At 46.7% G+C, this 23,962-nt stretch overlaps 1 protein-coding gene across 3 annotated transcripts in view; it reads left to right on the forward strand.

The window, feature by feature from the left end:
* The window catches only part of LARGE1 (LARGE xylosyl- and glucuronyltransferase 1), a 528,769-nt gene that overhangs the window by 118,500 nt on the left and 386,307 nt on the right, over positions 1-23,962 (forward strand). For 2 of the 3 annotated variants that reach the window (XM_029954992.1, XM_029954991.1), the window contains exon 2: positions 22,494-22,681. The exons of the other annotated variant lie outside the window; for it this stretch is intronic. In XM_029954992.1, coding sequence (XP_029810852.1) covers positions 22,576-22,681 — 106 coding nt within the window. In that variant the 5' untranslated portion in view covers positions 22,494-22,575. The remainder of the gene's footprint in view (positions 1-22,493; positions 22,682-23,962) is intronic. 3 annotated transcript variants of the gene reach the window in all.

The raw sequence follows: 23,962 nt of genomic DNA on the forward strand, positions 1-23,962 counted from the left end.
GTACTTTTTTTTTTTTAATGTTTATTTATTTTTGAGAGAGAGAGAGAAAGAGAGAGGATGCATGCAAGGGAGGGGCAGAGAGAGAGGGAGGCCAGACACTGAGGCAGGCTCCAGGCTCTGAGCTGTCAGCACAGAGCCCAATGTGGGGCTCAGATTCACCAACTGTGAGATCATGATCTGAGCTGAAGTTGGACGCTCAACTGATTGAGCCATGCTGGCGCCCCGACCCAGGGTTCTTTTGAAGGGGGGTTCTCTCTCCCCTTTGTCAGGTAGTGAAAGGCTTTCAGGATAACCAGCATCATACAGAGGCTGGAAAAAGAGGAAGTAACTTTCTCACTAAGCTCTTTTGAACTAAGATAGGAAGATTTGCAAAAGCTGAATAAAATACTTGATTTTTCTCACTCTGACGGGGCTGAGCCCTGCCTTTTATTTTTCTAATGTTTTATTTATTATTGAGACAAAGAGAAATAGAGCATGAGCAGGGGAGGGGCAGAGAGAGAGAGAGAGAGACACAGAATCCGAAGCAGGCTCCAGGCTCTGAGCTGTCAGCACAGAGCCTGATGCGGGGCTCGAACCCACGAACCGTGAGATCATGACCTGAGCCGAAGGCGGCCACTTAACCGACTGAGCCACCCAGGCGCCCCGTGAGCCCTGCCTTCTAAGGAAGCCTAATGGAGGAGGTGGCCATTGAGTGAAGTCTGGGTGGAGAACAAGCAGCTGAGTTAGCAGATAATTGGGAGGAAGGACAGGCCGGTCATCAAACTGCTTTTATTTGGTTTCAAAATGTACATTATTTTATGTCGGGTGTCAAATGGTGGAAGTCTCAGATTCTAGAAATTAAGAGACCTTTCAGAAGAATTCTGAGACTTAACCGTGAAGACCGGATTTTAGGAAGATCATAGAGACAAAATGTCCTTTGAATTTCCCACCTGCCCTCACTTCTTGCTAAGAAGGAACCACATCACATCTTGGCTTAAGGTCACCAGCCTCCTCAGTGCCCTTTATTCGCTGAAGCTTGTCTCTAGTGCTTTTCCAGAGGTTTGGGTTAACCAACAAATCAGGAATTTCAAAGATCTCTAGTTCCTGTTTAAAATTGGGTAAAAACATCCTACCAGCCATGAGTTGAAAGTAAAGTGTGCTATTTACTTGGAAGTAAGCCCTGTATGCATGGAGCATGTTCTCTAGAGGGAGGAGAGACAGAAATAGCCTCGCAGGAGCACTTGGGTGGCTCAGCATCCAACTTTGGCTCAGGTTATGATCTTGCGGTTCGTGAGTTCAAGCCCCGCGTCGGGCTCTGTGCTGACAGCTCAGAGCCTGGAGCCTGCTTCAGATTCTGTGCCTCCCTCTCTCTCTGCTTCTGCCCTGCTCACACTCTGCCTCTCAAAAATAAAGAAACATTAAAAAAAAGAACCCTTGCAAGTTAAGTGTGGGTTGTAAAGCTGGCAAATGCTAGGAAGGAGGGGATGCTTCAGGAGGGTGAGAATCGAGAGCTGAAGGGAATGTGGAGCTATCAAGGCGAACCTCCTTCCCTCTGGAGGGAGCGGGGAGAGATTAGGCCTCCTCCCTCCTCCCCATGGAAGGCACCCTAAGGTGCAAATATGAAATGGGATTCTGAGCACTGTAACTAACTGAATGGGACTCATTCTTCAAAGAGAAGTGCCCTTTGGCTATGGAGTAGCAATATTGAATCTTCCCCCTGAGAGCTCATGGTGGGGTAATTTGGAGAGAGAGATAGATTGGGGATGTTTTATTATTCTGATTAATACACTTGAATAAGAACCTTGGTGTTCCCTTGAATTACAAAACGAAGGCAATAGTAAAAGAAGATTTTTTTTCTCCTAACAAGGGCCTTATTAGGACTTGGAAAGCCACCTTCCCAGTCTCCCCGGCCTCTGAATAGTGCGTCCTACTTACGCACGTGGTGACAGGCTTCTTGAAAAATTCCTCATTCCCTAATTATTCTGAGTTTTATAATTTAAAGCCGTGTCTTTGCTACCTACAGGATTAAAAAAAAAAATAGAGGGTGTCAGAGTCGGCCTGTAGGCGATTTAATGCTGCCTGTGGCCTGTGGCTTGTGGCATGGGGTGCTGGACACATTCTCTGCCACCCCCCGCCCATTTTACTTCCTGTGCCATCCTGCCTAGGTGGTGCCACTTAAGACTGCAAGTCTGTAAATATCTATACGTGTTTGCACAGAAATAGTGCCCAGAGTGAATCAAATAGCATTTCTTTTCTCTCCTGACAGCTTGGATTTTTTTTTCTCTCTCTCTCTTTTAAGTGGCTTTGACAAGATTCAGGGCCAAATTATTAAATCACCAGGGCGACCCTTTCTGTTCATGAACTTAGAAAATTGGGATCTCATCTGGCAGACAAACTCATTTTGTTTGACAAACCGCTGAAAAGTATTTGTAAACAAGAACAAATTGGGGCTTGTATTCCCACCCCACGCCCCCCACCTGGCCTTGTATCCTGTGCGTGGGTTTTAGGGGGTTTTCTTTTGAAACTTCTCTCTGAGGTTTGTAGAAGTGAAGTCCTAGCTTTCTTCACGTCTCTTACTTCCGTTGTGTTGGTCGTGGGGGGGTGGACCTCACACACAGCACTCATTCTAGAATTAACTGGTGTGGTGTACTTGACATGTTTTTTTAAGTTTATTTATTTATTTTGAGAGAGACAGAGACCTGCTTGAATGGGGAGGGGCCGAGAGAGAAAGGGGGAGAGAATCCCAAGCCTGCTCTCCACGTACACCACAGAGCCCCGTGCGGGACTCGAACTCATGAAACTGTGAGATCATGCATGACCTGAGCCGAAACTGAGAGTTGGCTGCTCGGCTGACTGAGCCACCCAGGCGGCGCTGGCGTGGCCTGTTAGACAGTGTGCTAGGTGTGCGTGTGACATACGGGTTGACCAGTTCCTCATCAAGGGGCCTTGTCCAGCTGTTTAACACCCTTCTCCCCCCGTTTACTACTTCATACAATGGATAGTAAAGTTAAGTAGAATGATGTGTACATGTAGAGTGTGTGTATATGCACTACATATGTGTGTATTCTATGTAGTATGTGTTTCACTTTACTGTGAAACTTAGTGTCTTATATACCATAGGTGATTACATCATTCTTTTAATGATTACATTGTTATTGTTTGCAACTTCTTAAGAATCACATGTTTCGGAAAAGATTATTGTTTTCACAGAAGAGAGAACAGAAAATCAAAGACAGGAACGAGGTACAATACAGAAGATCAAAAAACATAATTTATCACTCAAAATACATCAGCGGGGGTCTTATTTTGCGTATATAGTGTAATGTTAACTGAAGCTTATGACAAGGCTATTTTTCTTTAAAGGTTCAAACAGTAGTCTTTGAGTAAGGTGCCTCTAACTAGGGAGGAAGTTTCAATCAGAAAATCTGCCCATTTACTGAAACCACAATCACCAAGAGGTATGAATAATAGGAGAACTAACCCCAGTCTCTGATCCATTTAGGTCAAGCAGTCAAGCACACACATTCTCAAGTAGGGAGAAGCAGGGCTCCATAGGCCACACAGCACTGTACCCCAGTCTCCCAGGACCTATGTTCTTTTTGTCCTGATCCTCAAATGGGGGGAGGGCCAACCGTTATCCAGGGTTGCGCCTTCCTAGACAAGGCTAGGGACTTTGCGATTACATATGCTCCCCCCGGAGGTTTTGCCTTCACAGTGGAATCTCCTTCGCAGGTTTTTTGGCTGGAGGGGCCCCAACAAAGCCCAACAGACTTCTTTGAGAGCAAAATGACACCTTCATTATAACTTTTCAACATATTATTCAATCTTGCGTTAGAATGCCTAAACTCTGAGGTAGTTTAAGAAGCAAATTAGGAAATGAGAAATCTTTACCTTTAATTTTTTAAAGTTTTATTTATTTATTTATTTATTTATTTATTTATTTATTTAGAGAGAGTGAGTAGGAGCAGGGGGCGGGCGGGGAGAGAATTCCAAGCAGGCTCCACACCATCAGCACGGAGCCCCACGTGGGGCTCAATCCGATGAACCCTGAGATCGTGACCTGAGCCTAAATCATGAGTTGGACACTTAACCAACTGAGCCACCAAGTGGTCCTACCTTTAATTTTTATTCCTTCAAATATAAAAGAAAATTCAGAAATTCTTTAGGTGACTGCCAGAGTTCCAGCCTCTGTCTCCTGGGAATATAGCAGAAAACCTGCTGATGTCGGATTGCTGGGTTGACGTTCTTGCTCTGTTACTTACTGTGATGTGGGGCAAATTGCTTAGTTTCCTTCTCTCTAAAATGAGGAGAGTATTACCTGATCTGTGGGGTTGGATTTCAGTGAGACCCTGCATGCAACACACTTAAAATGCAGTGCTTGATACAAATATATTGTTTGGACTATGATAGAAAACACTACTCCTGCTAGGATTGTTGCAGTTGTTAAAACAGAAAAAGGACTCTAAGTAAACAGAGTCTTGGGGGCAGTGCTCAGAGGAGTCTGGGTCAGCGTCCCCATAGAGGTGGCCCCTGACGGAGGGATTGGAGGCTGTCATGAGTTGTCACACACAAAAGGAGAAAGAAGAAAGAAGAAAGTGAGAGATTGTCCTAGAGGTTCAGTATTGATTGGTTTTAGCAACTTTGAAGTTCCCTTTGAGTACACCGGTCCTCCGCCTCGCCCACCGATAAGGAAGGCTCTAATCCCCCCTCGCCGCCCTTTCTTGCCCGGGACTTCCGGCAGAGCCTGGTGATCAATAGCCACCAGGGGATTTCTTCTCAACACAAGTTGTCAGAATCTTGCAGTGGCACTAAGGTGGCCGCCGTCTTGTTGTGGGACCATGCCCCTTACCCTCAGCTAGACTGTAAGCACTTTCTCATACAGCAGTAGTCTTCCAGGGGTATTTGATTGAATTAACAGGCAATTAAAACCATTCTGCCTGGAGTACCTTTAAGTGGACACCTCTTCCTTTTTTCATGGATACTGACTTTTTTTTTTTGTTTTTTTTTGTTTATTTATTTATTTATTTATTTAGAGAGATTGAGATCAAGTGGGGCAGGAGCAGAGAAAGGGGGAGAGAGAATCTGTCAGCACAGAGCCCAACTCGGGGCTCAAACCCACGAACTTTAGATCATCACCTGAGCCCAAATCAAGAGTGGGCACGTCACCTACGGAGCCACCCAGGTGCCCTGAAACTCATTTCTCAACCTTCTGTGTTTTCCATTTCCTGACTCCAGTTCGCCTTCCTGTAAATCTCAAACTGTTCTTTCACACTTGTTCTTTTTCTGAAAAATCACAGTGGCTGCTTAGAGGGACTCATTCTCTGATGAGACAGATCCAGACCAACTCATTAAAATAGATTTTGCTAACCTCTGTGATAGGAGATAGAGAAGACAGATGTTTGATCTCCTTATATGATCTTGAGGAAATCTCTTGACTTTTAGGAGACTTAGATTTTTATCTGTCATTTGGGGACCATAGCATTTGTGCCACAGGATTATTGTGTAGATCACACAGGACAAAGAACTGTCCTGTGCTACCTGACATGCTTATGTCTGGAGATGGCTCAGGATAAATAAGGGTGACTCGTAGACCTTTTTTTTTTTTTGATAGAAGCTAGTCTGTGTTGCTCAACCATGACCGTTCTGATGTCACTGAGTGTTTTTTTAATTGAGGTGTAATTTACATTCTGTAAGTTTTACCGTTAGTGAGTGTACTAGTCAGTGGGTTTAGTGTATTTACAAGATTGTGTTACTGTCACTACATTTTAATTCCAGAACACTTTCATTAGCCCCAAAAGAAACCACATACTCATTACTAGTCCCCCCTTCCCCTCTTCTGTGAGCCCCAATAGAGACTTTCTGTTTCTCTGGATTCAGACTGGGAGATTCTTGAAGAGTATCCCTCTCTCCTATCTTGAATGCTTACAAATCATAAATCTTTCCATATTTAGGTTCGTTAGACATTTTTTGTTTGTTTGTTTTTGAGAAGGAGAGAGAAACAGAGAGAGGAGGTGCACACATGCGCAGAGGAGCAGAGGCAAAGAAACAGAATCCCAAGCAGGCTTCACACCCAGCATGGAGCCTGATGTGGTGCTTGATCTCACAACCCTGAAATCATGACCTGAGTCAAAATCAAGAGTCAGATGTTTAACCAACCCAGGCACCCCTGGGTCCTTTAAACATTTAAAAAAGTATGTGTTCATTTAAAGATGATAAAACAGAAACAGCAGGACAAGAAAGCAAGGACTTGGGTTCCTGACTTAACTCTGCCCTTTGCTTTCTGGGTAATTTTGGGCATGTCACACTCCCCTGTCTGAGCCTCAGTTGCCACATTTAGATGACTTGCATTAAATTTGAGAACTGCTCCCTCTCCAACTCCTCATTTAGGCTTCAACTCCGTGATTTTGAGTCTGTGCATGTTTATATTGATTGGCTTTAAATATGTGCTTGTTCTTTAACTTTCTTGCTGCTTTCTTATCTACCCGGCTGGCATTGCTTTCCTTTTTTAGTTTCAAATGCAGTGTGATATGTGTCAAAATACGTAAATATATTATATGTGTGCGCGCGCGTGTGTATAAAACAGTGGCGTTTTTGCAGGCAGCTGTCTTGGGAGGACTGATGAGATCATTCATGTAAATTAGCTCAGGATTCGGCACTCAGTGTTAGATAACAGCTCTTTGTGAAGTGCATGACGGACTCACCCGTTGGTGACGTTGGCATCCGTAGGCCAGTTGACACTTGCCCAAGTGGAACTTGTTAAATTGGTTGTTCCGTGTGATCTCCGTTGAACGCTTCCTTGATCTCGGGATAGGGCTTCTGAGAGCAGCTTCCTTTCCAAAACCTTTGCCTTCACTGGTGTGTGGAGCATGTCAGCGCGAAATTATAGATTTGGAAAAACAAATGCCGTGAGAGGAGCAATTTACCTTATCCTGCTCTCTTCAGGTGACATGGGAAATGAAAAACGTCCAAACTAAGACGAATTTAGTGGATACCAAAACCACCAGGCTATTGATTCTTAAAGCCAGACAGCACGGTTATGAATTGGGTGATAAAAATGGAAAGCATTTAGCTTGACTCCTAAGATGGGGACAGCTTTGTGTGTTATTGCAGCGATTAGGTTCTCCTGACAACCTCACAACTAATGAACTAACACTTATTAACTAGCCTGCCTACTTTCTGTGCTGCATCTGTCTGATGTGTTGTGTGAGTGAGCTACGTCGGGATAATTCGATTTTTTGTTATAGAAGCCTGGATGCCTGAGATTTAATCTCTAACTTTAAAGGTAGCAGGAGCATTGGCTGAAAAGTTCTTACGTAGAGCTAGGGCAGTAAGCGATTGTTAGAAGCTGTGAATAGTTCTGCACCCTTGCAAAGGTGGGGTTTGTATCTCCTGAAAGACTTTGGAGTGAACAACTAGGTGTCTTTTGGGTGTTAGAGATCAGGGATGGAAGCTGCATTTATCATCATTGGATGCTGAGGACCAGAGAAGGTGAGTGTTCACTTGAGTCACAGTGTAAGTTGCTGGTTGAGCATGACTAGGTTTCCCAAAGCTTGGTTTCATATTTTTTCTTTCACATCATTTAGAATGTTGTGACCTGTGGTAGGTCCAGGCCAGCCTGTCCTTCTCCAGTGGCCTCGAGTCAGTCCTGCTGCTCTTTGATGGGTTATCCCTGACCCCATAGGACTGAAATGCCTCTTTATGACTTTCTGCCTTCATGGTGGTATCTTCCCTTGACTTCTACGTGAAGATGAAGGTAACTGTTAGTAACTGAATTTCACTCAGCAAAATTCATAATCTTAATGATGTCTTAATCCCCAGTATCTCAGACTATGTCCTTATTTGGAAATAGGGTCATTGCAGATGTAGTTAGGTAGGATGAAGTCATACTGGATTGTGTGGGACCCTAATCAAGTATGACTGTTTTCCTTATAAAAGAGGAAATTTAGACCGAGATACACATGCAGGGAGAATGCCCTGTGAATCCTGGGGTTGTACTGCCATAACCCCAGGGACCACGAGGAGTAGTTCAGAGATAAGCTTGGGTCTGGTCCTTCCTTAGCGCCTTCAGGGGTACTCATGCTGCTATCTTGGATCTCCATGGAGCCTTCAGAATTATGAGCTGATACATTTCTGCCAAGCTACTCCATTAATGGAACTTCATCCCGGCAGTCCTAGGGAATGAATGCAGCCACTCACCAAACATTTCATACCATAAAAGTGTAATTAGTTATGAGAATAAATAATTAACTGTGCTTCCTTTTTACCCTCCTCCCAAGTTCTTTTGTTTTTTCATTATCAAACTGCCATTAGGTGCTTGGTGAATTAATTGGATATTCATTCATTCATTTATTCATTCACATTTATTCATTGATATTCATTGTTTAGCTGCTCTTGCCAGATAACATGCTGGACACTTTCCCACCATGTCTCATCCTGGTTCTACCTCTTACTACCTGTAGAACATGTGTGGCAGTTGACCTACTATGGTTTTCTCCACGGTGGACCAATGATACACAAATGTTAGGAGTCTTGAGGGTGGAATGAGATGAAGATGTCAAGTGCCCAGCATAGACCCGGCCGCACAGTAGTTGCTAAATAGCTGCTATGACTTGAGCTCCCTAAGCGTGAGGTTCTGGAAATTTAAAATCGTTAATAATAATAGACTTCCCTGTGTGCACAGAGCAAAGGGATTTAGATAAACTTAAGAAAAGCCATTCTTCTCAAAGAAGTACTATACGCAAGCATTTACAATGGCACAATTCAGAATTTTCAAAAGGTGGAAATATCCTGAATGTTCATCAGCTGATGAGTAGATCAACAAATGTGGTCTGTCCATGCAACGGAATATTATCCAGCCGGAAAAAAGAATGACACATGGATACATGCCAGAACACAGGGTTAACCCCAGGAACCTTATGCTCGGTGAAAGAAGCCAGATACAAAAGGCTAACTATTGTATGGGTTCACTTACATGAACTATCAAGAATTGGTGAATCCATAGAGACAGCAAATTGGTGCTTGTTAGGGGCCAGGGGAGGGGCCACCTAATGGTATGAGATTATCTTTTGTAGCGATGAAAAATTTTGGGGATTAGATGAAGACCGTGGTTGCACACAACACTATGAAGGCAGTAAATGCGCTGAATTCTGTGTTGTTAAAATGGTTAATTTTGTGTTACGCGAATTCTACTTCAGTAAGAAGAAAAGCGTCAATCTTCGTTAGTCACAAGGATGTTTTATGTGGCCCAAGTCAGGGGAACATGGAACAGGGTCAGAATGGCACACTTGGAAGCCATCACACAGTATAGTTCAAATATGTTGAAATTGGGAGGCATAGAGTCTTAATGATCTGAGGCAAATAATATTTCTGTCTAAAAAAGGAGTTTTCTTCACTTTCCCTCTTGTGGCTTTGGTGACACTGTGACTTCTTTTGGCAGTGTAGGACCAGGACTGGGTGGGTCACAGACCACCCCCAAACCGGTCCCTGGCAAAGAACCCTACTGCTCCAGCATGCCGAGACTGAACATGACTGATCCCGGGTGTCGAGAGGCCCCACCCTTCAGCATAGCGCTACCTCACTGTCTTAGTCCACTAGGCCTTCTGGAACACACTACCACCGACTGAATGGCTGTATTGTAAACAATAAAAATGTATGTGTCACAGTAACTGTGGCCAGGCTGCTGCCATGGTCAGGTCCCGGGGAGGAAGTCCTTCTATGTTTCTTCTTCACCTAACCCAGAAGTCACGTTGCTCGTAGAGTTGTTGGTTTTCTTGACCACAAATGGCTGTAATCCCTGCTCAGGAGTCCTCTGAGGCTGTAGAATGAAGTCCATGTTCTCCTTCGCTTAGCATTCAAGTCCGTCCAGCCTCCTTCCCCTCCATCCATCAGCCTCCTTACCTGACTCTGGAAGGAGTGATTAGCTGCTGTCCCCTGGTACCAGGCATGCCCTTGACCTTTCCTGAGGGGCTCCCTCTGCCAGGGATGACTTTCCTTTCCTTGCCAGCCTTTTGAATTGTGTCATGGCTCAGCCCGGATGTTTTCGCCTGAGAGCCGTTTTCCCGGTCCTGTCTTGTGTCCCTGCTCCTGGTGTCTGGGTCTGTCTGGGCCCTACACTGTCACAAGTCTGCTCAAGGGCAGGAGCCCTGTTGTACCTTTCTCTCCTCCTCAGCTCCAAGCCCTGTGCCTGGAATAGAGTGTGTGCCTGGTAAACTCGTGCAGAGTGGAATGAAGATGAGTGTGGAGGAGTCAAGAGAAGGTAAAGAAATAGCTACCTTCCTATCATTTGCCACAAGAGACATTTGCATAAAATCTCCATAGGCCTGGAAACCCAGAGGAAAAATAGACTCTGCAAGTTAGACATCTCACCCCCCAGCAGTAGGGAAGACTGGAGTGCATTTTGCAGTCTCCGCCCTTGTTAAATGCTTATGCGTGTTTGCTTAAGCAGAATGGAAATGGGAGGCAATGCCTGCTTAAATCATCCCCTTCCAGAGTGAAAATCAGAAGAACGAAGACCAAAACACTCCAATGGGTAGCCTCATGGATATGATTAAGCGCCGATTTCACATTCAGAGGAAAAACCTAAAAATCAGCCTTCCTGGAGCTCTAGTCTGACCGCAGGAAAGGCGTGTGTCCTCGGGAAAGATCAGTTTGCATTAAAGATCCGTTTGGCAATGCATGGTTGAAAGAGGTTAATATTGTAAGTGGAAATTTTTTATTGCTTCTCGACTCTTTTTCTCCCGTTTGCCTCTCTACCTGTGTCACCCCGGAGAGAGCTCCATGGGAGAAGTGATAGGCACACTGCTTGCCGATCAACATCTCGATGAAACTTCAGTTCCTCCTCTTAAAAAGCAGAACCCAGATTGTGTGATGTGATAGAAGGAGTGGAAATTAAGGAAAGTACCTGGCATGCAGATGAGCGCACTCTACCTGTGCAGGCCAAGGGAGGGGTGACTTTGGAGGAAGGTGACCGTAGTGGATGTGTTGCATGTCCTGGGCCACTGGGTGCTAGGAGCCCCCCATTCTCTCCAGTCTTGACGATCAAAAATGTCTTGCCCGATGTCCCTGGGACCAGGGGCCACATTGTTCCCAGTTGAGAACCAATCTCTTACAGGCTCACCATGCAGATATGAAGGAGGTAGACCAGTAGGAAGAAGTCATGGTAGGGAAATGTGACAGACACGCGTCCTTCATTCAGGTGCTCGTTTTGCATTGGGAGGTGTGACACGGGTGCCTGCAGGCCGTGGAGGCCTTCATTGCCATGCTGGGGAAAACACATTGGTCAGAAGTCTTGGGTTAATCCCAGGCTGCCCCCCAGTCCCCGGTTGTGTGATCGGAGTAACTTAACCTTTTGAGTCTTGTGCCCTTATCTGGAAAGTGGAGTTGCCCAGATTGGTTGTAAAGACTGAATGAGCTAAGCCCATGTGGGGGTGTCAGTGTGGTCCTTGGCATCCTCCTGCCCGATATGTGTTGTCTTCCTTCTTGAGTGCTCCCGTGTCTGGTGAACTCCTGCCCGATCTGTGTTGTCTTCCTTCTTGAGTGCTCCCGTGTCTGGTGAACTCCTGCCCGATCTGTGTTGTCTTCCTTCTTGAGTGCTCCCATGTCTGGTGAACTCCGGTTCCCTCTGGCTCCGCCGCCACCCACTCAGGCTGCCATCTGTCCAGCCTGTGTTACTGCAGAGCCTCCTGGGTTCTTGGCTCCAATTCTGTCTCAGGCCTGCAGCCACCCTTGCCTCCTGTAACAGGATGACATGAAGGCTGAGAAGATTCGTACCTGTACTGTCCAGCACTGTGGCTCTGGAGCACTTGAAATGTGGCTAGTTCTTCTTCTTTTTTTAATAGTTTATTGTCAAGTTGGTTTCCATATAACATCCAGTGCTCTTTCCCACAAGTGCCCTCCTCAATGTCCATCATCTCCTCTTCCCCTTCCCCCTCCCCCTTCAGCCCTCAGTTTGTTCTCAGTATTCAAGAGTCTCTCATTGCTCCCTCCCCCTCCCTAACTCTTTCTCCCCCTTACCCTCCCCATGGTCCTCTGTTAAGTTTCTTCTGTTACATTTATGAGTGAAAACATATGGTATCTGATCTTCTCTGCCTGACTTATTTCACTTAGCATGACACCCTCGAGTTCCATCCACGTTGCTATGAATGGCCAGATTTCATTCTTTCTCATTGCCATGCAGTACTCCATTGTGTATATAAACCACATCTTCTTGATCCATTCATCAGGTGATGGACATTTAGGCTCTTTCCATGATTTGGCTATTGTTGACAGTGCTGCTGTGAACATTGGGGCACATGTGCCCCTGTGCATCAGCACTCCTGTACCCCTTGGGTAAATCCTTAGCAGTGCTATTGCTGGGTCATAGGGGAGTTCTACTGTTAATTTTTTGAGGGACCGCCACACTGTTTTCCAGAGCGGCTGCCCCAGTTTACATTCCCACCAACAATGTAAGAGGGTGAAAATGTGGCTAGTTCAAATTGAGCAGCGCTGTTCCTGTTAGGTGAGCTCTGGAGTTTGAAGACTGCATGAGAGAAAAGAGTGTAAAATATCTCAATAATATTTTATATTGGTGACATGTTAAAAGGCTAATGTTGTAGACATGCCAGCTTTAGTGGAATGTATTATTAAAATTAACTTCCCTTATTTCCTTTTACCTTTTGAAAGGTGGCTATGGAAAACAGAATGAGTTTTGTAAGAGTAGCTATTGGCTTGCCCAGGGAAGCACATTGGTTTGGTTCAAAAGAGAATCATTTCCTGGCACCAAGTTTTGAGATGTAATTCGCTTCACACAGCAGTCCCTTTAAAGAACAGAAATGGCCCCTTTAAAAGAACAGCCACTTACTGAATAATGTGTTCAGCACAGTTTATATTTTCCTCTGTAGATGTTAGGATGTTTTTTTTCCCCTTTGAATACTACTCCCTTTACAGTATACACCGCCTTGAGGCAGGACGAGGGTGCACTGATGTTTGTTAGCTCCCTCCCCGCCTTACTTATGGGCTGAATGTCCTAAACCCCAGTGCAATGGTCATAGGAGGCTGGGTCTTTGGGAGATGATTAGGTTATGAGGGTGGAGCCCTTGCAAATGGGACTAGTGCCTTGATAAAAGGGACCTGCAGAGCTCCCGTGCATTTCCTGCGTGTGTAGACTCAGAAACAAGATGGCTGTCCGTGAACAAGGAAGCAGGCTCCCTCCAGGCACTGAATCTGCGGAGCCTTGGTCTCAGACTTCCTACCCTCCAGAACTGTGAAAAATAAATGTTTGTTGCGTAAGCCATCCAGTCTATGGTATTTTTCCAAAGCAGCCCAAGCGACCGAAGACGTCCCTCTAACAACTTTGTGGGTGCCTCAGCACGTTCTTAGAATTTGATTGGTCGAGCAGCTGAAATCAAACTGATTCATTTCAATGTTATGAATGCTACTCTAGCATCTCACGTTGCCGTGTAATCATATTGTGGATAGTTTTTTGAGCTCCCTCAATGCTTGCAACAGCCATTAGTGCTTGGTAGTGCCATGGGCTTTCACAAACAAGGATGGGAGCTTCTGGGATATTAAATGACGTGTCAAGATCCTGAGCAGCCAGTATGCAGAGCTGATACTTGAACCCACGCCCCGACTCCCGGTCCCTATAAATACTGTGAGGCCCCCGTGAAAACCACGCCTCGGAGCTTGCTGTGAACATAGCAGAGACAAGATGGCAAAGCTCTCGGGCTGCAGGTAGCATGTTCTAACTGCCAAGTTGTGTGAAACGGGTGGTTGAAGACCGGATCAGAGACCCTGGTGAGGCCCTCCGCTCTTGATCTAGGGCATCATTGTGGTTCTGAGAGCAAAGGGACATGTTTCCCTGCAGCAAGAGAATTTGACTTCACGGCGGATCGAGCTGAACAAGGTTGGCAACGGTGGGCCCTTAGAGCCTTTTCAAGCCAGTGAACTCCCAAGTTTTCAATGTTTGTTCCGAAGTGTATTGCATGTGGCTTTTACTCTTGTGGTTCACATGATCAGGTTTTAAACAGTGCCTCTGCGGCCTCACGCCCTTCTCCAAGTGGAAAAAGGAATTGGGAGCTCCGGTTTCACAAGCCCAAGGATCATCTATAGGAGGGAGAGCCTTGGGCCCTGATGTGCAGAGACGAGAGGGAGGGAGGAAGCCTGTGTAGGGTGGGCCTTCAGGAGGGATGCCCTGGGCTCCCGGAGGGAGAGGCCAAACCCCCGCTTGAGTGTTCCTCCTCGTGGAGCAGAGAAAGGCAAGATTTACCAACATGAACTTTGCAGGTGACCTCAGATGTACCAAATGGTCTCTGCAGGGCTCACTGCAACTGCAGGGACCTACTTGATGTGCTGTGTGGCTTCTGGTACGGATGTTATACAGTCGGGCAGCAAGTCGGCAAGCTTTTGTTTGAAGAGGGCCGAAAGGTGCCTTCCTGATGGCCGAGGCCGTCCGGCATGCTCATTCACTTGCTCATTCATCCATTTAGGGAAGGCCTCCTGTGTGCCTAGGTGTACACTGAACATGAAGCCATCCTGGATTTTTGGCCCAAGTGGAGACTGAAATCTAGTGAGGGAGGCAGCCATCACATAAGTAATCCATCAGATAATTGTATCATTCCAAGGTTGAATGTGTACAGAGGAGGAGGTGACCAGAGAACATGACCGAGGAAGCGAAGGAGGAGTACTGAGGCGGCGGACCCTTGGAGAAGACTCCTCTGGGGGTTGCTCTCTCTGTGAGTTGACAGCAGTCAGGACTCACAAGGACTTAGCCCAGCAAAAAGCAGAGCGAGAAGCATTCCAGACTGAGGAAACACACTTGCAAAGGCCCTGAGGTGCATTCTGGAAATGAGAAGGCCAGTGTGGCTGGAGGCAAGAATTAAAGGGCCAGTGGCCAGAGATGAGGACCTAGAGACAGATAGAGGTCAAGCCATGACATCCTTAAGACATGACAAAGAGTTTGGGGTTTATTTTAAGAGCAGTGGGGAGACGCTGAATAATTTCTGGTGTGATCTGAGTTAAGAGGCTATCACACTGGGCACACGTGTGAGATGATGGCGGCTTGGATTTATATAGTGGCAGTAAAACTGGAAGGAAGTGGGTGTATCATTGGACAGAATACATGTTTCAGAGGTAAAAATGGCAGGATTTGAGGATGAGATTTGACAAGATATGATGAGCGAGTGAGGAATGGAGAACAGCTCCCAGGTATCTGGCCTGAAAACTGATGTGGATGGCGGTTCTCTTATGGCGGTGGAAAGTTCTGGAGAAGAGGGAGTGGAGAAGGGGGAGATTGGGTTGGGGTCTGAGGCACACGTGGTAGGGGAAAATCACTGCCCCTGTGAGTCTGGAGGTCAGAGGAGAGGCCAGAGCTGGAGACCCTCATGTGGGATCAGCCTGGAAACCGTCTCCCAGGACATTGGAATGGGGGCTCTCACCTGGGGAGAGCACACAAGATGGGTCCCACCCTCCATCCTGGGACACTCCTGGAATTTGCCATTTGGAGAAGAGGAGGCTGGAGGAGAAAAAGAATGTTGGAAGTAAATATCTCAGATAATAGCACAGTGAGTTTACCAGAGAATGATAATAGCACCTCTGAGCAGTTGAGTGCCCATTTGAAGTCAGACGTGATTAATGGAACAAATCTGCCTGCCTGACTGCGGTTTCCTACCCCAGCATTTGACGTCCCAAGTAAAGCTGTGGTAAACCAGTGTGGTTGCATTCATCTGAATGACTGGATTTTTCCAGGTTACTAGAATTTGGAAGAAGGGGGCTCGGGGAGGCATGAGCACTTGCAGATGGAGGTTGTAATCAGGAACCATGGCATCTAAGCTGAGAGAGAGAACAGAAAGAAGTAGATCCGGTTGGACAGTAATGAAGAAAGCCAGTGGACTGGGGTTCATGATGACATGAAGAATTTGGGTAACGGCAGCCTGGGAAGCCTAGCCGGGGGCTGGACGGGGGTTGGCATTGACATCTGAGATTTTGGAGACTGTGCTGGTTTTGGTGGCACCGAGTGCTAGAATGTAAATTTGGTCCACGTGAAATGGGATGTTGTGAACTGACCATGCCCATCATGGAATTGAGGTGGAGAGGCAGAAGGACACTTGGTGGGCGCTGAGGTCTTCAGACAATGAGAAGAGTAACCAAGAGCTGCCAGATGACAGCGACAAGGACGGAGAGGAACAGGGGCCTCAGCAGAGGGAGGGCCAGTAAGAGTTGGCAGACGGCCGGAAGCCTGGAGGACAGAGGCCCGCCTCCTCCCTTACGGACGTGCTTGAGAGAGTAGGGGAAAGGGTTCTCCTTTGGGGAAGGCAGCAACTGGGGGACAGCTGTCCTTTCACACAAGAGCAGAGCTGGAGCGAAGCCAGGCGGAGCTAAGGAGAAGGAGGAGTTTGCTGATCGCACAGTGGAGGTTCCACAAGATTCCAGAGTTGGGCTTGGGAGGAAGGTGTGGGCTGGCCCATGTGTCCCCGGAGTAGTCTGTATGGTCATGAATATCCAGCGGTCTGCCGGATTGATCTATTCAACAAATATTGATCTCCTCATTTATACTAGATACTGTGCTAGCAACAAAGAAAACCGTAGTGGCCAAAATAGACAAAGTGCTATTGTTGGGTATCCTGTGTCACAAAACTGATTTTCTGGGTTTTCCTATTTTTTTTTTTCTGTTTGTTTGTTTTTCAGGAATTTGAGTCCCAGGGTTTCCAACAACTGAATCAGTGTCCTTAGCCTGTCTTGGTCTCTGCACCATGGGCACCATGGTGGTGGTGGTGCTGGTCAGTCATTCAAATATGGAAGCAGTGTTTTTGATGGGAGCTCGGGATGGGTCATCAGAGCAGCCGCTGGCCCATAAGATGCTTCTGTTCAATTAGGAAAAGGCATTTTACCGTCTGGAAACTCTCTATCTATCTATCAGAGAACGGTTGTAATAAATATGCAATCAACAAAGTCCAGGATGTGGTGGTCTTCCCTCGTGCACTGGCTGGTCCCTGCAGGGGGAAGGTGAGGGAGGGGGTCAGGTTGGGGTGGAGGGAGGCCAGCTTTATTTGTCAATAACCGGTTGTTTACTCAGTGCTTTGGTAGTACAGGCTTCTCAAACAGTGATGTACAGGCACATCACCTGGGCTCTTGTTAAAATGCAGATTCTGATCCAACAAGCCGGGTGGGGCCCGGCAGTCTGCATTTCTCGCAAGATAGCAGCCCCCGCTGCCGCTGCTGCTGGTGGTGGCTTAGGGACCACACTTTGGATGGAGATGACCGAGTGTAAAACCATGTTTCAGCTGCTGGTCTCCGGCAGAGGCTTAAAGCAAACACTAGAGGGCCAGGATCCTTTGCCCCTTATTAAGGGGTTTTAGTCTGATGAAGAGAGATTACAGACAGGAAATGATTAGAAGACAATGACCTTGGGGAATGGGCATAGGGGAGGGCGCTTGTGAGCACTGGGTGTTGTATGTAAGCCATGAATCACGGGAATCTACTCCCAAAGCCAAGGGCGCACTGTATACACTATGTTAGCTACCTTGACAATAAATTGTATTTTAAAAATAAAACAAAACAAAATAAAAAACAAAAGACAGTGACAGTGATCTGGAATGTGCTCCTGATGGCCTTTGGAGTTTAGAACAAGGTCTGGACTTGTCAGAGATGTTTGACTTGAAACAAGCAAGGACTTGAAATTCCTGCTGAAGTCTAGCAGAAGAGGGAAGACATGAAGGAGAGCCAGGCTGTGTGTGAGAGGCTTGGGCAAAGGCGTGAGGTGGGGATAGAACACTAGCAATAGTACAGGTAATGATACAACAAAGCCAGCCCCTGCGGAGCGTCTGTCTGCTGTAGGACTTGTATTCTAAGCTCAGTGAGGGCCAGCCCTGTGCCCTCTTGGGAACTGGGACAGTCTCTTGCAAGAAAGGTTCACTTAGGACCGGGATGACAATATGGGACTCACAGGATTCACCCAACCTTGCAGTTACAGTCGGTGGTCCTAACAAATAACATATAACGTGCTACAACGTGTAACAAATCTGTTACATGCCTGGAGGATCAGTTTGGGCTCCTAAGTGATTCTGAAGGGCTTCAGTCATTGGGTTCCTTAGACTTTTGTTTGTCTTCTTTGGAAGTTACTTAGATTTTTATTCAGTCTTCATGTGCAGAATTTCTAGACAATTCACACATCTTGAACACCCATGAAAATTCATTTCTAATGATGCTAATTAAAAGAGAACCCATAGGGGTGCCTGGCTGGCTCAGTCAGTAGAGCATGGGACTCTTGATCTTGGGGTTGTGAGTTCAAGCCCCAAGTTGAGCCTGGTGCCTACTTAAAAAAAAGAAGGAGACAGAGACCGAGAAGACAACTGTCTGGCGTCGATCAGCTCAGCTCAGCATTTGGAATGTGGGCTTCTGACTGGAGTCTGTCAAATGGTGGCGAGCCACCCCCGGAGGATAGATTCCTAATTAGGATCCTGCAGATCTTAGCTTACTGCACCTCGTGTGTGAAGTAAAACTAACACATGTAGTCTTCACTGTCTGCCCTGAGGGATTTTGAATCACGTGCAATATAACTAGAAGACGTGGTGATTCAAGTTTTAAAATATTTTTAAGTTATAAAAGCAACACATATTCTTTGTCAAAGGTTTTTGGGGGGAAATCCGTATTCAGATACATGGAAACTATCCATATCCTCTACCCAGAGATAACCTTTAAATTTTATACTTTTCATACATATAGTTATATAGGTATTTATACATGTTACGTGGGACTGAAAGATGCTTGTAATCACATTTTATGTTCAGCTGTAAATGCTGCTTCTGTGGCTTTAATAGATCACAATAATTTTTCTGGCTTGTACGGTGCTCTGCATAAATGTGAATTTCATTGGTTAAGGCAGATGGGAGAAGACAGATGGAGTAGTAGATGTTTAGGAGGAGAAATCAACCAGGTTGGCCAAGGAATTGGGTGATGGTGTTGAGGCAGGGGCATTTGACAGGTGACTCTGTCACCCCTGTTCACCTGTCTCCCTCTGACCAGGCAATAACAGCTGCCAGACTGGTTTCCCCAGTTCGTCCGTCAACATTTGCACGTGTGTAGGAAGTAATTCCAGCCCTTCCTTCTTTCTTGTGTTGATTCCCGGTATTGACTTCCTGGAGTAACTCCTGATATAAATTGAGGTTTTTCTTTAAAATGTGCTTTCAGTGCACAGAGGTGTCATTTAAAAGTCAAATCCATGAAGGAATATTTTTTTACCTGCTGGGTTTAATTTCAGATGCCAACGTTATCATAAAATGCAAACCACTATCATAAAATGCAAACTACTGTGGACTCTGTTTCAAAACTTAGGACAAATTGTGCCAGTTGAAATTAACTTTTGCAGATGGAGCGAGGAAAGGAGGAAAGGAAGTATTTTAAAGAGGTTTTTAAAAATGTTTTTAAATATTAATGCCACTTGAGTTCAGCTCCATATATATTCCTGCTTTTCCCTGAAGTCCAAATTCGTCTATAGCTTTCCAGTTTTCATTCTGTCTGTTGTACTTTTTTTTTTTTTTGAGTGGGAGCAAAGTGGTGATTGATATATACATTCAATACGAAGGATTTAGCTTAGCTCAGAAGGAAAATGACCCCTGGCAAAGGTTGGTAGAATCACTTACTTAGGGAGAATAGAACCCGAGGTGTCTCAGCCATAGGTGCGTGTAACCTGTGGCCAGTTCATCCGTCTTTCCAGGCCTTAGTTTTCTCATCCACTAAATGAATGAAAAATAGATACCTCATAGGTTATTTTGGAGAATTGAACAAGTAAAATGCTTAGAAAAAAGCCCGAGACATAACACGTCTTTACTATTATTATTATAAGTGAATTGCAGAGGTGCCTGGGTGACTCAGGGGGTTAGATGTCTGACACTGACTCAGGTCATGATCTCACAGTTTGTGAGTTCGAGCCCTGCATCCGGCTGTGTGCTGACAGCTCAGCACCTGGAGCCTGCTTCGGATTCTGTGTCTTCCTTTCTCTCTCTCGGCCTCTCTCCATGTGTTGTGCATATGTGCTTTCTCTCTCTCTCTCAAAAATAAATAAACCTTATGGGGCTCCTGGGGAGCTCAGTCGGTTAAGCGTCTGGCTTCGGCTCAGGTCATGATCTCGTGGTTTGTGGGTTCGAGCCCCACATCAGCTAGCTCAGAGCCTGGAGCCTGTTTCGGATTCTCTCTCTCCCTCTCTCTCTGACCCTCCTCTGCTCGTGCTGTCTCTCTCTGTCTCTCAAAAATAAATAAAAAACATAAAAAAAAATTAAAAAAAATAATAAGTGAACTGCAACCAACCAACCAACCAAGAGACAAAAACCAAACAAACAAACAAAACCCCACACATCACAAAGGGCAGTTTTAATGTGGTGTCTTCCTGAAGGAGAATCCAGTGGGTCCTTCAGAGTGAAATCCCGCATTTGCATTTGGCGATGTCAGCCGGTGCTTATTTGCTGGGATCTCTTTTCTCCCAAGCTCTGTGCAAATGGGAGTGAGAAAAACCCGATACATCTGGTCTTTGGCTCTCAGGAAGAGGTGGGGCTCACGCTGCCTCGTGCTCCATCAGTCCTTTCTAGGCCCTTCTTCAAGGGCTCACTCATTTAAGACTCTCCAGCATGGCTTCGTTGCAGATGGAGAACATGAAGCTTACCCAGAGACGGGGAAGTTTGCAGTGTTGCAGCTAGTCGAGTGTGGAACTGGATTTGAATCCACATCTGTCTCACTGCATAGCCTCCTGTCCCCGGAATGTTCTTCCTGAGAGACTCCCCAGCATCTGGGAGATCCTCATTCTTCGTGACTCGCAGTTTGTACGGAGGATTTGTTGCTTGTGCTTCAGAAGGAAAACCTTTCCATGGGAGCGGACGGGGCTGGGGGGACCTTTTCTCAAACGAACGTTCTTCGTTTAAAGCGATTTTGCTTTTTTGGTTTTACTTTCTAGTCCACACCCTCCAGCCTTTCCAGCCTTGTGGTCTTTTCATCTGTTTCAAAGGAGGCCCGATTAGAAAATGGCGTCACAGTGGTTGCAGAAGACAGTGTGGTGCTGACAGTTGAGAAGGGCTCCAGCAGGCGCGTATGGCTGGCACCTTGCTGAACACAAACTCCTGAAGCTTCGAAAGGGCGCCTTTGGTTAGACTCTGATTCCATTTATACGTTCAACAGACCCTTGTCAGCCAGCCGGCAGGTGACAGGCAGTATGCTAAGTCTTAGGGAAATGCAAGATGAATGGACAGGGGGTCTGCCTCTCAGAAACGCCAAGGCTGGCGTCACATGGGCCTTGGGGTTCTGGCAGAGGGAAGGACGTCTTGTGGGAATACCCAAGGGGACCCCAAAACCAGCTCTTTCACGGACATCGTTTTTTGGGGATGGAAAGCCTTGTATAGGTTCCTGCAGTAGTGGCTTCCACCCTCTTTGGGAGGCTCCTAACATGGGGACTCCGCATTCCACCTGCAGCCAGAGTGACATCCCCGGTAGGAGACAGGTAGAGACGAGATGTGCGCTCTGTCGGGCTGGAACCGGGAACTGACCTTCTCCCTCTTATTTGATCATGCCTCAGCCAGTGTTCCGCACGACCTCAGGACGGGCTCTCTGCAGATTAGTTACAGGGGTCTGTGCCCCTCTCCATTTTCTGCACATTTTAATAGTTTCCATGCTTTTCTGGACCTCTTCTTCCATATTAAAGGTGGACACTGTTAAGACAGTCCCTGGTGAGTGGTTTTAGGTTATGAACTGTGATCTAGCTGGAGTCCCCTGCGGATGACACTGTGGCCAGTGCATCTGAGCGTGCAGTCAGTCGGCCTCCAGCGCCTTCCGCGGCCCTCCCTGTCTGGAACCTGGGAACCGTTCTGCTCTCTTGGCCGCACCTGCATCAGTCAGCCATTTGCCTTTCCACGGAGGGCCGTGCACATCTCAGTCTGTCACATTCTTGAAGTTCTTGCGGATGTTTTATGTTGGTCTCTCTTGTTAGACTGTGTCCTTTAAAGACAATGACATTCCTGTCGTTTATGAAAACATGATACCTGGTTAGTGCTTGGTACATACAAAGCACTAACTAAATGCATTTTTGGTGATTAGTTCAGGCTGCAAACTGACTATAGAATACATGCATGTGTATGTGTGCGTTTGCGAGAGAGAGAGCGAGAGAGAGAGCGAGAGAGAGTGAGAACTTAAGCTGGGGAGGGGCAGAGGGAGAGAGAGAGAATCTTAAGCAAACTCCACACTCAGTGCAGAGCCTGACGTGGCGCTCAGTCTCACAACCTTGGGAAATCAAGAGTCAGACGCTCAACCAACTGAGCTACCCAGGCGCCCCTTGAGATCTCATAGTCTTTATCATCCTTTATTCATTTGCTTTTTAAAGAGCTGTCTCCGTTTTGATAGACTGCAGACTGCAGCACGGTCCCCTGGAATAGAAAGTTAGCAGGAAATCGTGGATGAGTCCAATACTTTCAGATCTATGGGGTATTTCTCCTCTGCAGTCTGCATCCATTCACAGTGCTCAGAACTCAGCCCTTCCTCTTTGCTCTTCTGCCTTTCAGAAAGTATTATGAGGGAGGCCAAGGACCCCGTGCTCCGGGCAGAGAAACGGCGCTGGGATTAGGGGTTGTCACTTCTGAGAGGATGCTGGGAATCTGCAGAGGGAGACGGAAATTCCTGGCCGCCTCGCTGACTGTTCTCTGCATCCCAGCCATCACCTGGCTTTACCTGTTTGCTGGGAGCTTTGAAGGTAAGAAGGCGGCTTCGTCACCGGGAGAGGGTTGGAGAGGGAAGACCCAGGGTCCTCGGAAGCCCTGTCTGGGTCGTCTGTCACCCAGTTGAGCTGGAGAACATTGGGGCACAGGCAGAGACCTGCCTAGGGCTCGTGCGGGTAGTTGGAGGGAGTCCGTAGCGAGGAGGAACACAGAAAGACAGAAGCGAAGTAAGGTGCATCTGGGTGCAGTGGGATGGTGGAGGTTACACAAATGTCAAACACCAGCTTTGCAAATCGATCGCTGTGTCAATAATGGGCCAAAGGTTTGGGCCCTGGAGGGATTTCTGAACTATGCATGGAGCCAGCTGTTTCATTCATTCTTCCATCTACTCATTCATTTATTCACACATTTCACATTTTGTTGTGACTTTTGCTGCCGCTGTTGTTGAGTATCCGTGCCAATCAGGTGCTGGGAATGCGGTGGTAACAGGTCTGGACAATCACGGTGCCGGGGGCGGGGGAGATGGGCAGGTCAGCACAAGACCACCGCGCCTCGGGCCCAGGGCGCCCTGGGAGACAGCGGTTGGAGCTGTCAGGCCGGGCTGCGTGGGTGACAGACGATCAGTGACGATGACCGGCCGGATGGAGGAGTGTAACAGAGGAGCCACCCGCCCCCCACACAAATATAAACAGAGGCCGATCCCTGTCGCTTCTCGGAAATCAGTGTAGAAGACGAGACTGGCCATTCTCCCAGCCAGCAATTTCAAATGCAGTGCAGCGTTTTGCGTGTCCAGCGTGGTTTTCTAGGCTTCAGAGAGGGAAGGAATGACAGCATTAAGCAGGACACTTTCTTTTTTCTTTTTTTTTTTTTTTTTTTGCCTCCACAATTGAATTCAAAAAAACTCTCCCGTGAAGATCTGTCTCAAGGAAGTCACTACTGTTTTTAAACGTTTCCTTTATGCATAGTTTTCTTTTTGACAGCTCAAGGCTACCTTTTAACTAGGAGTTCTACTGCACTTTCTGAGATTTGCCCTGAGTTAGTGCAACTGTGTGTGACCGAGGTGGCACTATGTGCCTGTATCGCAGGGAAGGGCCGTACATCTCTGGAGTCGAGGAGTTCCCGTATGAGCGGCTACACGGAGTAAATGATGCCATGGCGGTGGGTGATTAAGTTTTGGCAAGGAGATCAGAGGGAGAAAGGTGAGATGGAGACAGAAGGAAGCATTGTGCCAGGGATGATGGAAAAGCCCTTGTGAAAGAAGGCTGGGAGCACGCAGTGCGGGTCCAGGATTAGGACGTGAACACACTGACCCTGCC

The sequence above is a fragment of the Suricata suricatta genome, chromosome 10 (genome assembly GCF_006229205.1).
Source record: "Suricata suricatta isolate VVHF042 chromosome 10, meerkat_22Aug2017_6uvM2_HiC, whole genome shotgun sequence".
In the NCBI taxonomy this organism is placed as follows: domain Eukaryota; kingdom Metazoa; phylum Chordata; class Mammalia; order Carnivora; family Herpestidae; genus Suricata; species Suricata suricatta.